Here is a 16,544-nt window from a genome sequence, read left to right on the forward strand (position 1 = left end):
CAGAGCCGGTTAATTTGCTGCTGAAGATTCTCACACACACACTGATTCCGGCTGGCCCGCGTGTGTGTGTGCCTGGAAGAGTTCAGCTGGGTATAAACTCCGGGCAAGTTCGCACCGAAAGACTGCTTCTGCTGTCAGAGATAGTCAAGTGTGAAATCAGCTCCCAAACCGCCCCCCACCCCCCACCAGCATCAGGATTCCCAACTGTTACAGGAATGAGTCCGTCGCAACGTGTGTCCACCCCCCCCCCCCCCACCCCCGACACACACTTCCCGGGAAATAACGAGGAGCAAACAGAAGTTTATATTGAAAAGGCGTGGCCTGCTGTTTCAGCAAGGTCCCGAACGCCTCCGAGCCAGTGCGTTACCCTCTGAAGCTCCGCTATCTGCTAGTCACTGAAGTGAAATCGCCTGTATCCACTCCGTTTGCAAACATTTACTGATCAAGTTTAATAGATAACACATTATATAATGGTCCAATCTGTTGGCTTTTATTAATTATTAATGGTGTAAATCAACAGTAACTTGGATAGCAAGAGAATGACTTCGCTAATAGTACAGCTCTGTACTCGTACTTATGGGAGCATATGTGTGTGTGAGTGAGAGTGTGTGAGTATATTTGTGTGAGAGCGTGTATGTGAGTATAGTATGTGTGTGAGTAGAGAGTATATGTGCGTGAATGAGAGTATGTGTGAGCATATTTGTGTGTATGTTTGAGTGTATTTATATGAGAGTATATGTGAGTATATGTGTCTGAGAGAAAATGTGAGAGAATATGTGTGGGTATATGTGTGTGTAAGTGAAAGTATATGTGAGTGTATGTGTGAGTATACATGTGTGTGAGTACATATGTGTGTGAGTCAGTAAGGGCAGGATTCTCTGTCGACTGACGCCATAATCGTGAAACGCGATTGGGGGGAGAATCGGTTCTGATACCTAAATCACGGTGAGCGCCAATTTCACAACAAATCGCAATTCTCCGTTGCTCTCTGGCCCCAGCCGACCAATCAGCAGGATGGGTGTCCGCACACCCAGTAGCACCTTGTTGGCTGGGATGAGTGCCTGTGGGGATTATAATATGTATATGCGGCTGCAGCTTGTCAGCCTCCCGAGTGTCAATCATGGACCCAGTAAATGTCGCATCGTTTCTCATTGGAAATGATTGTGTTCCATGTGGCACCGGTGCTAGCACCTCCACAGTGTGAGAGAAAGTGTGCGAGTATATGTGTGTGAGTGAGAGTATGTGTGAGCATATGTGTATGAGAGAAATTGTGTGAGTGTATCTATGAGACAGTGAGTATATGTGTATGAGAGAAATTGTGTGAGTATATCTATGAGACAGTGAGTATATGTGTGTGAGAGAATGTGTGTGAGTGTATCTATGAGACAGTGAGTATATGTGTGTGAGAGAATGTGTGTGAGTATATCTATGAGACAGTGAGTATATGTGTGTGAGAGAATGTGTGTGAATATATATGTGTGAGTGAGAGTATGTGTGAGCATTTGTGTGTGAGAGAAATTGTGAGTATATGTGTGTGAGAGAATGTGAGCATACGTGTGTGAGAGAGTATGTGTGTGAGTATATGTGTGAGAGGGAATGTGTGTGAGTATATGTGTGTGAGAGAGAATATGTGAGTTTATGTATGTGAGAGAGAATGTATGAGTTTATATGAGAAAGAATGTGTGTGATGTGTGTGTGAGAGAAAGTGTGTGTGTATGTGTGAGAGAGAGAATGGGTGTGAGTATATGTGTGTGTAAGTATATGAGTGTGTAAGAGAGAATGTGTTTAAGTATATGAGTGTGTGAGAGAGAATGTGTGTGAGTATATACGTGTGTGAGAGAATGTGTGAGCAAATGTGTGTGAGTACAGAGTTTGTGTGAGAGAATGTGTGAGTGTATGTGTGTGAGAGAATGTGAGTATGTGTGTGTGAGAGAATGTGTATGCGAGAGTGCTTGTGTGTGAGTATATGTGTGTGAGAGAGAACATGTGTGAGTATATGTGTGAGAGAATATGTGAGTACATGTGTATGAGAGAATATGTGTGAGTATATGTGTGAGAGAATATGTGAGTACATGTGTCTGAGAGAATATGTGTGAGTATATGTATGTGTGAGAGAATGTATGTGACTATAATAATAATAATCTTTATTGTCACAAATAGGCTTACATTAGCACTGCAATGAAGTTACTGTGAAAAGCCCTTGTCGCCACACTCCTGCGCCTGTTTGGATACATTGAGGGAGAATTCAGAATCATGGAATTTACAGTACCGAAGGGGGCCATTTGGCCCATTGAGTCTGCACCGGACCTTGGAAAGAGCTCCCCACTTAAGCCCATGCCTCTACCCTATCCCTGTAACCCAGTAACCCCACCCAAACTTTTTGGACACTAATGGCAATTCAGCATAGCCAATCCACCTAACCTGCACATTTTTGGAATGTGGGAGGAAACCGGAGCACTTGGAGGAACCCCACGCACACACGGGGAGAACATACACACTCCACACAGCAGTGACCCAAGCCGTGAATCGAACCTGGAGCTGTGAAGCAACTGTACTAACCGCTGCACTACTGTGCTGCCCTAATGTCCAATTCACCTAACAAGCATGTCTTTCGGGATTTATGGGAGGAAACCAGAGCCCCTGGAGGAAACACTAAATGTTTGCGGAAGGGAATGTGTGAGTGAGAGAGAATGTGAGTATATGTGTGTGAGAATGTGGGTGATTATATACGTGTAACAGAATGTGTGTATGTGTGTTGAGAAAGAGATTGCATGTGAATATGTCACTGGGGAGGCAATGGCAGAGTGGTATTCTCACTGGACTAGTAAACCAGAAACCCAGGGGAATGCTCTGGGGACCAGAGTGCGAATCCCTCCATGGCAGATGGTGAAATTTGAATTCAATAATAATCTGGAATGAAAAGTCTAATGATGGTCATGAAACCATTGCCGATTGTTATAAAACCCCATCTGGTCCACTAATGTCCTTTAGGGGAGGAAATCTACCATCCTTACCTGGTCTGGCCTACCTGTGACTCCGGACCCACAGCAATGGGCACTATCAAGGGCAATTAGGGGTGGCAAACAAATGCTGACACAGCCTGCGACGGCCACCTCCCATGAACGAATTAAAAAATGAGAGAGAATACGTTTGAGTATATGTTTGCGTGTGAGTGTACGGTGTACGTGTGTGAGAAAGAGAATATGTGTGTATGTGTGTGTGTGGAGGGGGGGGGGGGGGTAGTTAGATGGGAAGAGTTGCGATATTAAACAGGCTGTTATATTCGCCTACACGGTTCTACAGGTGGCTTGATGAAACTTCTACACACAATATACAATTTTGTCACGCTTTTGTTGATTTCTAGATACATTAATGTCCTAACACTCTATCGATCTACACATACTGACACATAGACACATTCACAGAATAGCTTAATCCCGCTACCACCCAATGGTTGTCTCACACACACAGATTGTAAAAGGACTGGGTTGAGCCTCTCCGTTGGAGAGTCTCTCGAGCGGCAGATTCCGCCCCGGGGGCTCAGTGAGTCAGCACACAGGTTCACTGGGACAAGACTGGGGGTAAAATGAAGTATTCCGTCCAGTTGGGAGAGACTACAGACAGCGGCTTTCTAATCCGTGGCGAGGAAAGTCGATAAGGAGAATCTCGCTCAAGGGAATGAGGCACAAACTCCAGCATTGTAGACCGGCCCAGATTACCAGCGAGCCGGCCGGGCAAAACGTTACACTCGTTTCAACCGGCCATTCCGATTCAAAAGTCGGCCGTCTGATTTCTCCCTAGGACCTCAATGAATTGTTTTTTTGGGTGGGAAGTTGGGATTACCCGGCAGAATGTTGAGCAGAAACCGTGAGCGGAATGATGGAGAGAGTTCGCACCTTGAGCTGCAGAAAGGCGCCTGGCTCCAGACAGGAAAGTCTGTCCAATGAAGCGTTCCGGGCGTTACTCACAGAGCTGCTACACCAGGTATCAAAATATCCCGTTAAACACTTTACACCCTGTTTCCTGATTGGCCCACCGTCTGCTCATGTGGTAACAATCTCAAGTCTACTGTTACATTCTACACTTTAATGTGTTTCTGTATGGCACACAATTACACCATCGATTATATAAAATCTAGTTCTATACTGTAATGTGAGAAAGATAAATCTCTGGCATCCCGCGATGTTCTTATTGTATCTTCTTCAAATTAACATGATATTGCGCCCTAGTGTTCTTCCATTCTATCTGTAATATTCGACATAGCGAAACGTCCCGTAATACTAACTGATATTCTATAATGTTCTGTAATCCGCTCTAATCTCCTAAAACATTCTGACATCCTTAAACACACCAATGTATATCCAACACCCTGATATGTTCGATTTCCTGTCTTGGATTATCGCAGAGTACACTGTAATCTGTAACATGCTGTGACTTCCGTGCCGCACAATATTCCGCAATATTCGTTAACGAATCTGTACTTCACCAAGTTCCCTTACTCCATCATTATATTATGTAACACACAGTGATACTCGGTAATATCATCTCATATCCTGGAATATATTAGCATCCTATAATGCACAATAATATCACGTAACACTCTGAAATGGCGTCTAATACTCTACAGTGCGGGAAATGCACTGCCTCTTATTAGTTTCCAACCGCCGTGTGGAATGAAGCCGGAAAGTTACTACTTGTTACTATCTGATGTCTGAGCTCTTTTCAACCTTTTACACCATCTCCTACACGCTCCCTCCCCCCTCCCCTCGCCACCCGCCGCCACTCACAGATCTTTAGTTATGAAATTCAATGGACAGCCCATCTCTCAAACTCCACTGTTTCTGTCACAGACATACCCAGCAAGGTATTTGTTCGGCGGGTTTGTTGAACGAGATCGCAACTCTGGCATCGAGTATCGACCTTTTTGTCCGCTCATTGAAGGGATGTTTGTTAATATAATTAGACCAATTGGGAATTGTCCACCCTTTGTGGAGGGAGCGGAGTGGGATCAGTCAGAGAGGTCAGAGATTGGGAGGAATGAACATATATAGGTCTGGAAATTAAATTCTTCAGTCCTTGGGAATGAAAGAAAATACACACGAAGATACAGACAAATACACACAGATAGATACAGACAAACACACACAGAGATAGATACACATAAACACACACAGATAGATACACAGACAAGTACACACAGAACCCCATGTACAGAGGTAACATGTGTCTACACACGAGGATACCCAAGCACACATAAATATAGATACACACAGACACACAGATATGGACTCAGGCAGACACAGAGGAGACATGGAGAGAGACATACAAAGATATGCACATACGCGCACACAGATATAAACGAGCAACACCGCTTCAGCAGGCAGAACACACACAGATATATAGTTAGAGATACTCAGATATATACGCACATATGGACACAGAGATATATACACAGATATAGACACACACATATAGACACAAAGATATATACACAGATATAGACACACAGATATATATACACAGATATAGACACACACATATAGACACAGAGATATAGACACACACATATAGACACAGAGATATATACACACAGGTATAGACACACAAATATAGAAACACACAGATAGACACATGAGAATACATAGCTTCGAACATGACTGAATGAATCTCCACCGGCATTTGAAGAGCCTCCTACACATTGCCAATCATGTGAAAACGAGTAAGACCTGGAGCTGAAGCAGATTGTACGCCCGATTAAATCTCGGTCCTAGCAAAGTACTAGAATTATGAATGGTACTGTTTAAAGTTCGTATCGCAGACCAGCACCAGTTAATGTCACACTATCCTAATGTTAGTTCTGTTTTCTGTTTCTCCCGGTGTTAATAGGGCTCGGGGAAGGGGAGCGATTCCCACTTTCACTTACCCCGCTTGATGAGGCTCCCCCTGCCCTCCAGGCTGCAGTTCCAGCGCTCCGTCCTGAACTGGTAGCGGCACTCGAGGGCGCTCAGGCGGATCGCGTCTCGCAGACCCTCCGCCAAACCGGGTTCCCTCCGGCACAGCCGCTTCTGCCGGCGGAACAACTTCAAGCTGTCGCACTGCTTCAGGTGGACGTTCCCGGGGTCGGAATCCTCCAGGAGGGGAGTCGAAAGCACCAGAGGCTCTTTCCCAGTTAATCTGCTTAAGGGGAATTTCAACAAAAAAAGAGAGAAAGGAATTAAACCGGGGAGGGGAGAGGAAATACAAATTGGAAATATAACACACCTGTCAGTTACTGAATCATTGGGTTAACGGACTGATCGGCACAAATCCACAATATATAACATGTATTTGTGACTGTCTAACTGACTTGATAACTTGCTGCATTCAGTTTGTGTGCAATCTTTCAAACGAAATCATCCCTGCTTTTTAATGTCTGAAAATGTTGCTGCGCACATTTAAGCAATATTCACTCCTCCCCCCAAAAAACCAGGAATGGTCATTCTCCATATTCCTCTCATTCGGATGTTACATTGAATGTGCCCAGCAACCCACCCGAAGTGAGGCGCCCCGGGGGTGATGATGCTCGCTGCGGTCAGCAGCTTGATCAGAAAGCCGGCGCTGGGAAGCCGGCAGCGCATTTTGTCCGCTCTCTGCCGCTCCTCATCTCGTTTGGCCTGGAGCCCTGGAGGTGCCTCTCTGAGCAACGCGGAGGAGCGGGCGCTGCACTAAAGGTCCTCGCCGGCCTTGGCACACCCCAGCCGCCGTACACAGGGCTCTTCCTATTGGGCTGTCCCCTGCCCACCCAGCGGTCCAATTGGCTGGATGGAGGGCTGGAGGCGGGGTTTCAGGCTCAGGTGCGTGTTGCTCTGGGACACCTGGAGAGAGCCGAGGGAAGGCATTTGAATTTCTCCCATTCTGATGAACAACAGGGCCCCCACTCACTCGCCCTGTCCAATTATTTATAATTCTTGGAGCATTTGCCCCTCGAAGATACCGGGACTGCCCCCCCCCCCCCCCGGTGCTGAGGGCGCTGTGTGCCTGGGGATGGGAGGGTGAGACATCAAACCCACACCCCGAGGTTCTGCCTCTTCGATTCAGAATTAACCGGATGTGTCAAGACAAGGTGAGCAGCTGAACCTGTCTGTGCTGCTTCTGGCGTCGCGGCTGGCGCAGAATGGTCTTTGCACAATGGTCTTGGCACAATGGCACAATGGTCTTGGCACAATGGCTTGTCTCCAGAATGGTCACTCCACTCCTAAAGTTACCCATCGTGCGAGAAATTGAGGAGGCATTTCGAAATTGTCATTGGAAATGCAAACATTGTGGCTTGTTCCCCCAGGGGTCTCAATATTTCAGGCGATTGGGTGCCCTGTTCTTGCAGCGCCCGAAATGAGCGGTTGTTTATGTTGCATTTATACAGTAACTACCAGTCTCACATTCAGTATTCGGTCCCCACCAATAAGTACTTGGTATTGCAATTCAACTGACCAGGACTGACCCCTGTCTGCCTCCGTAAGGACACACGAGTACAGGCTCCCTTCCTCTTTTAGAAATGTCTAACACTTAAAATCTGCTTCATTCAACGACCTTGCATGCTGCAAAGCATCCCACAACTATTTTTACAATACAGTCAAAGTTGGGATGTAGGCAAAGCTGGTCAATGTCCATGAACACAAACTTACAAACAACAATGGCACTAACAAACCGATCACAGGTTTGAATGACCCCAACCTTCCTGTCGCATGTCATTGTAACTCAGCACCTTGCTCTCAAGCCCACATATCTGTCCTTGGCCTGCTGAAGTGCTCCAGTGAAGCCCCACACAAGCTGGAGGAGCAGCATCTCATCTTCTGATTAGGCATCTTCCAGGACACAAGATTGAGTTCAACAACTTCAGACTGTACCATTTCTCCTCCACCTTAACCCCTTGGTTAGCACTGCAGCCATGGACCCGGGTTCAATTCCAGCCTTGGGTGACTGTGTGGAGTTTACACGTTCTCCCCGTGTCTGCGTGGGTTTCCTCCGGGTGCTCTGCTTTCCTCCCACAGTCCAAAGATGTACAGGTTAGATGGATTGGCCACGATCAATGCACATGGTTATAGGGTGCGGGAGTGGGCTTAGGTGGGGTGCTCTTTCAGAGGGTCAGTGCAGACTTGATTAGCCGAATGGCCTCCTTCTGTACTGTAGAAGTTCTATGGATTTAAATCCCATACCTTTTTGCTTCAATACAAACCCTTCCTCACCCTACCCCCTCGTGTTCTTAAGCTTACGACAGCTTAGTTCCAATCTCTCCGAGCCACAGTATAATATCCAACACATTGTCCCTCTCTTTATTTCTGAAGAGGAGCCAAACGGACTCTAAAGATTACCTCTGTTTCTCTCACTTCCCCGTACTGATGCTGCCAGACCTGCTGGGGATTTTCAGACATTCGCTGTTTTGTTACAGGTTGTATTGGGTTTGGTTGTGATCTGACTGTTCACCAGACCATCAGGAGAACGCTGAAGTTCCCCGGAGTGCGGTGGGGTCTTCTCAGAGCCAACTGAGATGGCCAATGGGCTTTCGGGCCTCAGCAAGAACCGGTGCCTTGTCTCTGCAACAGAGCAGCATCCCCTCAGCAGGGGCTCTAAGGGCCAACCGGGATCACCTCAAAAACGGGGTTTGAATCCAGCACTCTGATACTCCAGGGTTGGGAGTATCCGGAGGTGGACGCCCCCACCCTTTGGGCGCTTTTGAAATCCATTAGGATATTGCAAGGAAATTGCAGCCCGCACGAAATTGAACCAGGCGAGTGAGTGACGTCTCCTCTGGCCCAGATTTTCACCGGACCATCATCACCCCATTGCAGGCCCGCTAAAGTTGCACTGTACAGATATCCGCACATCCCGAAAGAATGGATTGAAATACAACGGAACTATCTTCTCCGAATTGCACTATTTGAACCGCGTTTCCCAAACAATCGAAGGACCCGAGTCGAGGAGGATATTGACTGATCGGCTATTCAACCGCGAATCGAAATTTAAATCACTCCAAACTCAACATTTCTTGCACCATCCCGGGGTCAGGTTCCTGGGATCCCACTTGATTCGGAGTTTGAATTGAAAAGGATCTGCCTGTATGGATTCGCCTCGCCAGATCAGGAAGGGGGTGGGGGTCCCCAGGGGGTCCCCCGGCGCTTTTGAAGGTCTGGAATATATTTTTGGAGACAGAGCGGAACGAAAAATCCAAATCAGCAGCGGGAATCTCTTCGAAACCCCGCCGTTCCAAAAATATTCGTTTCCAGTTCAAATAACGAATTTAGGGGAGGGGGAAAATTGGCGTCGATGCTCCAGAATTAAATAGGTGTGTGCGTGGAAGGTTTAAATGTTCAAATGCAAAAGTTCCATTCTGAGCATTTTGTCAATATTAACATGTCTGTCAGCCACCCCGGTCCCAATCGAGATGGATCTTTATCAAAGTTTCTCAGAGGGTTTGTCAGAAATAAAAATGTGGGAGCTTCTCAAATACATTTCCACAGTTTTTAACTCTTCCAGTCTGTCTAATACAAGTAATGTTAACACCCGGTTGCAATGTGAGTTAGGGATAATGCATTTCCAATTGCTTTTGTGTTTTGAGGACACGGATAAATTAAGATTTCCTGGTTCCCGGGATACGCGCCGGGACATTAATGGGAAATGATTTTCAGGCCTGGGATAGTCCGGTCCATGAAGAGTGGACATTCAGTCTTCACAAAGAATCAACTAGATGTGTAAGAATTCCGAAGAAGATCTTTTATTCTATTGTGAGCTGTCGACAGGTATTAAGGAAAACAGGGAGAGTGGAGGGGTCGGGGGGGGGGGGGGGTTGCAAAGAGGGGGCAAATTAATTCCTAAACCCCATGCTGGGCACGGAGAGATACCTCTTTGCAAACATCACCTCTGCTGATTTGTGTATATTGTTTTAAATCCAGAAGGGACCAGTTCGTGTTCAATGAGATCCTGCTCCTGACCCGGAGAGCAATGCGTCTGGAGAAAGCTGTGCTGGAAGGTTCATGAAAAGCAAAAAAAAATATCCCCGATTGGAATTGAAGACGAGCGTCAGACCTTGGAGGGTAAAAAAAAACATAATTCCTGTGGATTTTGTACGGGTTCAGAAATCCCTCTTTGGGTGAATATTTCTTATATTCCTGGTATCATTAGGCGGTCCTGCTAACTAACATTGTAGCACGGTTTTAGCCAGAAATGTTTGTCAGATGATAAAAGCAAATTACTACGGATGCTGCAATGTGAAACACTAACCAGAAAATGCTGGACAATCTCCGCAGCTCTGACCCCAGCCTCTGTGGAGAGAGAAGGGAGCTAACGTTTCCAGTCTGGATGGATCTTTATCAAAGTTTCTCAGAGGGTTTGTCAGAAATAAAAATGTGGGAGCTTCTCAAATACATTTCCACAGTTTTTAACCCTTCCAGTCTGTCTAATACAAGTAATGTTAACACCCGGTTGCAATGTGAGTTAGGGATAATGCATTTTCCAATTGCTTTTGTGTTTTGAGTACACGGATAAATTAAGATTTCCTGGTTCCCGGGATACGCGCCGGGACCCGCACGGTGTGAGCCGTCCGGCGGGATTTTGAATTATTATTTTTTTTGCATGTTTCAAATAAGTCAAATTGCTCCGAAAAGTTCGAATTCAGTTTGATGAGACGCTATTTGGCGGGTTTGAAGGTTGACTGAAATCTCTGCTGGACTGCTGGGAGAAACGATATTGGAAGAAGTAAATCTACAGCCCTCTCTGTGTTAACTCTTTTAGTCCGTCTTCAAACCCAACAAGAGGTTTTATAGGGCGAGAATGTTTTGTAATGATTGTTTGAACCGGTGTACAATATCACGACTTGGAAATCCACTCCGTCCTTTTCTGTGTCTTTATGGAAATTTACCTCCACAAAGTCATTTCACTAAACGCCCTCAAAGAAATATCAAACCAATCCTCTCATGCAGCGAATATTTACTGCTAACAATTCCTTAAATTGTGCAGCTTTCTATCAGGAGATTCTGAGTCGATTAGAATGTAACAGGAACATTCAAATGCACGTCCTATGGGTGTGCAGGTTAGGTGGGGTTACAGGGTGAAGGGGAAAGGGTGGGGGTGTGTACCCAGGTAGAGTGCTCTTTCGGAGGGTCTGTTTCCTCTCACAGTGCAAAGATGTGCAGGATCGGCGGAATTGGCCATGCTAAATTGCCCAAAGATGTGTAGATTAGGCGAGGGATGGGGCTGAGGAGTGGGCCTGGGTGGAGTGGTCTTTCAGAGGGTCGGTGGCTCCTCGATAGGCCGAATGGCCTCCTTCTGCACTCCAGCGATTCTATGGATGTGATCAGTTGTATTCTCAGCACATGTTACAATGTTTCCCTTGAACCCCAGCCTCGGAGTTAGACGGAATAACGCAGATTGTAGCGAAAGGTGAATCGTGTGCAATGGAGAGGAATTAAACTGACGGGAAACTGTGCTACTTACCTGGAATAGTTAGTTATTACTGTTTTTTTGGGTGTGGGGGTGCATTTATAAATCAGCAAGCGACTGTGGCTGGTGCCACAAGATAAGATGTTCAACCTATTCTATCGCTTTTTGCAAAGCTCCTGAATGTTAACTGAGTAAATTGACGTTTATGGACCGATCCATTCCACCTTAACCTGGCAGTTTCTCTATAGCAGAATCTGTGAAATGCAGTTGATGCCAAAATTTCACACACCCTTCTCAATGTGCTTAGCTGATTATTGCATTTCCGGGTAACCATTTGCTATTCCCAAGGAGACAGCTACCGGTTATAGTCAAACTATTGTGTTTAACATTACGATCATTATAGCCTTTGACTACACCTATTCCACTAAATTTCTAACATGTGCTCTACAGGTTTATGACCTGTTCCTCAACCGGAGTTACCCTTTCACTATAGTTAACCAAACCCCTGACTGTGTCCGCACCATGACCCACACTTCTATTCACACCTCTTTGACTTACTCCCAGAATCAGAATATCTTCACTGTTCACCGATCCCCCCCCCCCCCCCCCCCCTCAGCTTCCACATTCAATAAATCAGCCATATATTCTCACATCAGTGTGGTGTGTGGCTTGGAGGGAACCGTGCAGGCGGTGGTGTTCCCGTGCATCTCCTACACTTGACCTTCTAGGTGGTAGTGGTCTCAGGTTTGGGAAGTGCTGTTGAGGGATCCATACTGAGTTGCTGCAGCGCATCTTCTAGATGATACACACCACGGCCACTGTGCATGGATGGTACATGGAGTGAATGTTTGGGGAAGGGGTCAATTGGCTATTTTGCCCTGGGTGGTGTACTGCTTCATGTGTGTTGTTGGAGCTTTACTCATCCAGGCAAGTGGGAAAGTATTCCATCACACTCCTGACTTGTGCCTGGTAGAATGTGGGCAGGTTTTGGGGATTTAGAAGGTGAGTTACACACTGAAAGATTCCAGACCTCTGACCTATTCTTGTAGTTATAGGGCTAATCCAGATCAAGTGCTGATCAATGGTAACCATCCAGCATGTTGATAGTAGGGTTTCAGTGGTACTGCCATTGAATGTCATGGGGAGATGGTTAGATTCTCTCTTGTTGGAGATGGTTGTTGCCTGGCATTTGTGTGGTGCAAAGGTTACTTGCCACCATTCAACCCAAACCGGAATGCCGTCCAAGTCTTGCTGCACATTTTGGTTGTTATTATCCAAAAGTTCCTAGATTCTGGAAGGGTTCCAGCAGATTGGTAAACTGCAACTGTAACACCATTATTCAAGAAATGAGGGAAACAGAAAGCAGAAAATGCAGGCCAATTAATCATTGGGACAATGCTAGAAACCATTATTAAGGAGCTAGCAGCAGGGAATTGAGAAAATCATAATGCAAACAGACACAATTAAAAAAGGGAAATCATGTTTGACAAATTTGTTAGCATTCTTTCAATATGTAGCAAGCCGGGTAAATAAAGAGAAACCAGTAGATACAGTGAGTTTGAATTTCCAAAAGGCAATGGATAAGGTGCCATGTAAAAGGTTGGTGCACAACACAAGGTCTCATGGCGTTGAGGTGATGTTTTAGCATGGATAAAGGATTGGCTAACTTACAGGAAACAGAGAGTCAGGTTCAATGAGTCATTTTCAGGTTGGCAAACAGTAAGTAGTCAGTGCTGGGGCCTCAACAAATACAATCGATATTAATGACTCAGATGAAGGAAAAGACTGCATTGTCGCCACATTTGCTGGTGATACAAAGATCAATGGGAAAGGAATCGTGAGGATACAAAAAGCCTGCAAAAGTATATAGATAGGTTAGGTGATTGGGTGGGGGGGGGGAATTGGCAGATAAAATATAATGTTGGAAAATGTGAGGTTGTCCATATTGGCAGGAAGAATAGAAAAACAGAATAATATGTAAATGGAGAGAGACTGCAGAATGCTGAAGTACAGAGGGATGTGGGTATCCTTGTACATGAATCACAAAAAGATCGAAATATTGGCCTTTATTGCAAGGGAGATGGAGTGTAAAAGTAGAAATGTCTTGTTACAACTGTACGGGGCATTAATGAGGCTGTATTTCCATTGGAAGCAATTCAGAGAAAGTTCACTAGGCTGATTTCAGGGATGGTGTTTTATGGGGTAACAATTGTACAGATTGGCCCTCTACTCGTTTAATTTTAGAAGAATAAGAGGTGACCTTATTGAAACATATAAGAAACTGAGGGATAAGAGATACACCCCATTAAGTCAAGATAAATGACAGGATCAGAGAAAATGGCTCCAAGTTAAATTGAGAGCTGTGGGGAACAGACTGGAATTAAAGTGGACTTGATAGAATCCCATAAGAAGTGAGAGGGCAGCTGAATGTTTGCAACTCAGGGCTGTGGTCATAAGGAGCAAAATCCCCATTTGGAGTAGTGGTGTGCTGCTTGGCATGGCTGAAGATATGAAAGTGTGTTTGGAAGATGAAGCGGGAGTACACTCAGAGATCTTGTCCAGTATTGACATCAGCTGCGATCGTAACAGTCATTTCATGTGAAACAGCAATTTACTTGTCCCAATTTTATGTTAGTATGCTATATTCACTGCTCACAACGTGGTCTCCCATACATTGGGGAGACCAGACCATATACATTTGGGTGATTGGCTGGCTGAATACCTCAATTCCGTTGACAAACGTGACCCTGATCATCCAGTCACTTTTTTAAAAATTCATTCGTGGGATGTGGGCTTCGCTGGCTGGGCCATTATTATTGCCCGTCCCTAATTACTTTTCAGAACGTGGTGCTGAGTTCCCTTCTTTAACAGCTGCAGTCCATGTATAATAGAATTATCAAATTTGCAGTCATTTACAGCCATTCGGTCTGTTGAGTCTGCACCGGCCCTTGGAAAGTGCACCCTACTTAAGCCCACACCTCCACCCTATCCCCGTAACCCAGTAACTCCACCTAACCTGTTTTTTTTTGGCACTAAGGACAATTTAGCATGGCCAATCCACCTAGCACTAAGGACAATTTAGCATGGCCAATCCACCTAACCTGCACATCTTTGGACTGTGGGAGGAAACTGGAGCACCCAGAGAAAACCCACACCGACACGGGGAGAATGTGCAGACTCCGCACAGACATAGATACATGCACAGGCGTAAATACATGGACAGTGCTGTTAGGGAGGGAGTTCAACACAACTTATTGTAATTGTAATTCTTCTTCTCACTCGCAGTTGGACCAATCTGATCTCCAGCCCCTATATAATTCCAAAGAAACTTGATGGAAGCTTGAGGAGTGAAACTGGTCTTTTGATTATGCAGTTTACAACCTTCTGGACTCCGCATTGAATTTAACAGTTCGAATCTCAGTAACTGTTTGGATAGCAAATGATGGTTATAGTTCTGTTGTTGTCATGTACAACTTTGATAGATCCATCTTTTATATCTTTCCTTCTCCTATTTTCCTTTTGCCTTCACAAACATCCTTTTTATCATATAACTTCTTCTGTCTTCTCCCCATCCCATTCTCCCCATTTCCTTGACTCTGCACTTGCTGAAATGCTGCTCCATCTCTAATATTTTCAAATTTTGACCTGGAGCATTAACCGTTTCTTTCTCCATGATGCTGTTTTTCAAACAATTCCTGTTATTTCTGATTTCCAATATTCACATGATTTTGCTTTTTATTAAATTTAACTCGTAGTCTCTTGTTCTATTGCCCAGTTGCCCCTGCAGACAGCAGGTGACTATTTAGTCACGTGTAATAGTGTCTTGATTAATCAAATTTTAGTGCTGCATCCATTGGTATAAATGTACTTATCTATCTCCTGGCTAGATCTGTAACATTGCCTGTAACATTTTTTGAGTTAATTTGGTTATCAGCAGAGATACGTTACTGACTATGACTTCATTTTGTTTAAACAACTTCATTTTGTTTAAGCATATGTTTTATATGTTGTAAAGCAATATCAGGCTAGGACTGTCTTCTCTCAAACATGTTTTCTATAGCTGACTTGTTAAGGTGTAATTGAACCAGTCCAGGATGTCTACTGTCTTCCTGGAGTATATTGTCTCAATGAGGGTAAAGAGACAAATGATCGCAGCATCAAAATCCATTAAGGACCTGCCTCCTAGTCACTATATTCAATGACACTTGGTACACAAGGGGCTGAGCCCTATTGTTGCCTAAACCCCACCCATTGTGACTGGCCAGATGGACGACTTGACATCCCCTGTGACAATGGAAGCCAGAATGAGTCACCCAAAAATGGGAAGGCGGTTAGAATGTTTAATGTGTTAACCAGCAAGCTGTGAACTGGTTCACTGCCCCATGTGCCTGTGTGTGGCATCCAGCACTTTAGTTGGCTGGCAGCTGTGTTCAAATTCTTCTCTTCGGACCACAGTGTAATTATCTCCACTCCTGGCAGATCGTTCACATTCTACCCTTGGTAAACTTGAGATTGTTCAAAGTTCGGCTTTTCATGTCGTAACCTGCATCAAAACCCCATTTCACCCATCACCGTATGGTCACTACCTTATTGGCATACACTAGCTCCCACTTAAACAACTCCTTGATTTAGAGATGCCCCCACCGGCAGGTTTACACATCAGATTCCCCCCACCCCCAACTGGGTCTGCACTCCCCCCCCCCCCCCCCCACCATATGGGTGCTACCCCTGGCCTGTCCATTAAAACACCTATCCCCCCTTGTATGGAGGAGATTCCAGAGCTTAGGGCCCTCCCCCCCTCACCCTGAGACAGGACATCCATTTAAGTGAGGGGTGAAAGTCCCATGTCTATACAATCTTTGGGAATGCATTCCCTGGTTGACGGGGTGCAAAACCCCACCATCCAAAAAATCCTGCTCCATGTTTTCAACTCCCAACACAGTCTGCCCCCTTCACATCTCTGCAATTTCCTTCAACTCGATATCCTCACAAGATCTCTGTACCCCTCTAATTCCAGGTCTTTGAGCAGCCCCAGTTCTACTCACTCCATCATAGGCGGAGCCGTCAGCTGCCTGGACCCTAAGCTCTGGAATTCCTTCCCTACAACTCTCCACCTTCCTTTAAGACATCCT

At 45.4% G+C, this 16,544-nt stretch overlaps 1 protein-coding gene and 1 long non-coding RNA gene across 3 annotated transcripts in view; one reads left to right on the forward strand and one right to left on the reverse strand.

Moving 5' to 3' along the window:
- Positions 1 to 6,685, reverse strand: part of wnt9b (wingless-type MMTV integration site family, member 9B) — a 41,295-nt gene extending 34,610 nt beyond the window's left edge. Inside the window, exons 1-2 of the mRNA XM_072486988.1 lie at positions 6,532 to 6,685; positions 5,924 to 6,174 (exon numbers count right to left, since the gene is read on the reverse strand). Coding sequence (XP_072343089.1) covers positions 5,924 to 6,174; positions 6,532 to 6,617 — 337 coding nt within the window. The 5' untranslated portion in view covers positions 6,618 to 6,685. The remainder of the gene's footprint in view (positions 1 to 5,923; positions 6,175 to 6,531) is intronic.
- LOC140398372 (uncharacterized) lies at positions 3,593 to 16,104 on the forward strand. 2 transcript variants are annotated; one of them, XR_011937467.1, is made up of 3 exons: positions 3,593 to 3,984; positions 9,927 to 10,067; positions 14,698 to 16,104. It is a non-coding gene; the product is annotated as an uncharacterized lncRNA (long non-coding RNA). The 2 variants fall into 2 exon arrangements; XR_011937466.1 differs by lacking the exon at positions 3,593 to 3,984 and adding an exon at positions 6,908 to 7,102.
- The last annotated feature ends 440 nt before the right edge of the window (positions 16,105 to 16,544 follow it).

This window comes from Scyliorhinus torazame, chromosome 21 (assembly GCF_047496885.1).
Source record: "Scyliorhinus torazame isolate Kashiwa2021f chromosome 21, sScyTor2.1, whole genome shotgun sequence".
In the NCBI taxonomy this organism is placed as follows: domain Eukaryota; kingdom Metazoa; phylum Chordata; class Chondrichthyes; order Carcharhiniformes; family Scyliorhinidae; genus Scyliorhinus; species Scyliorhinus torazame.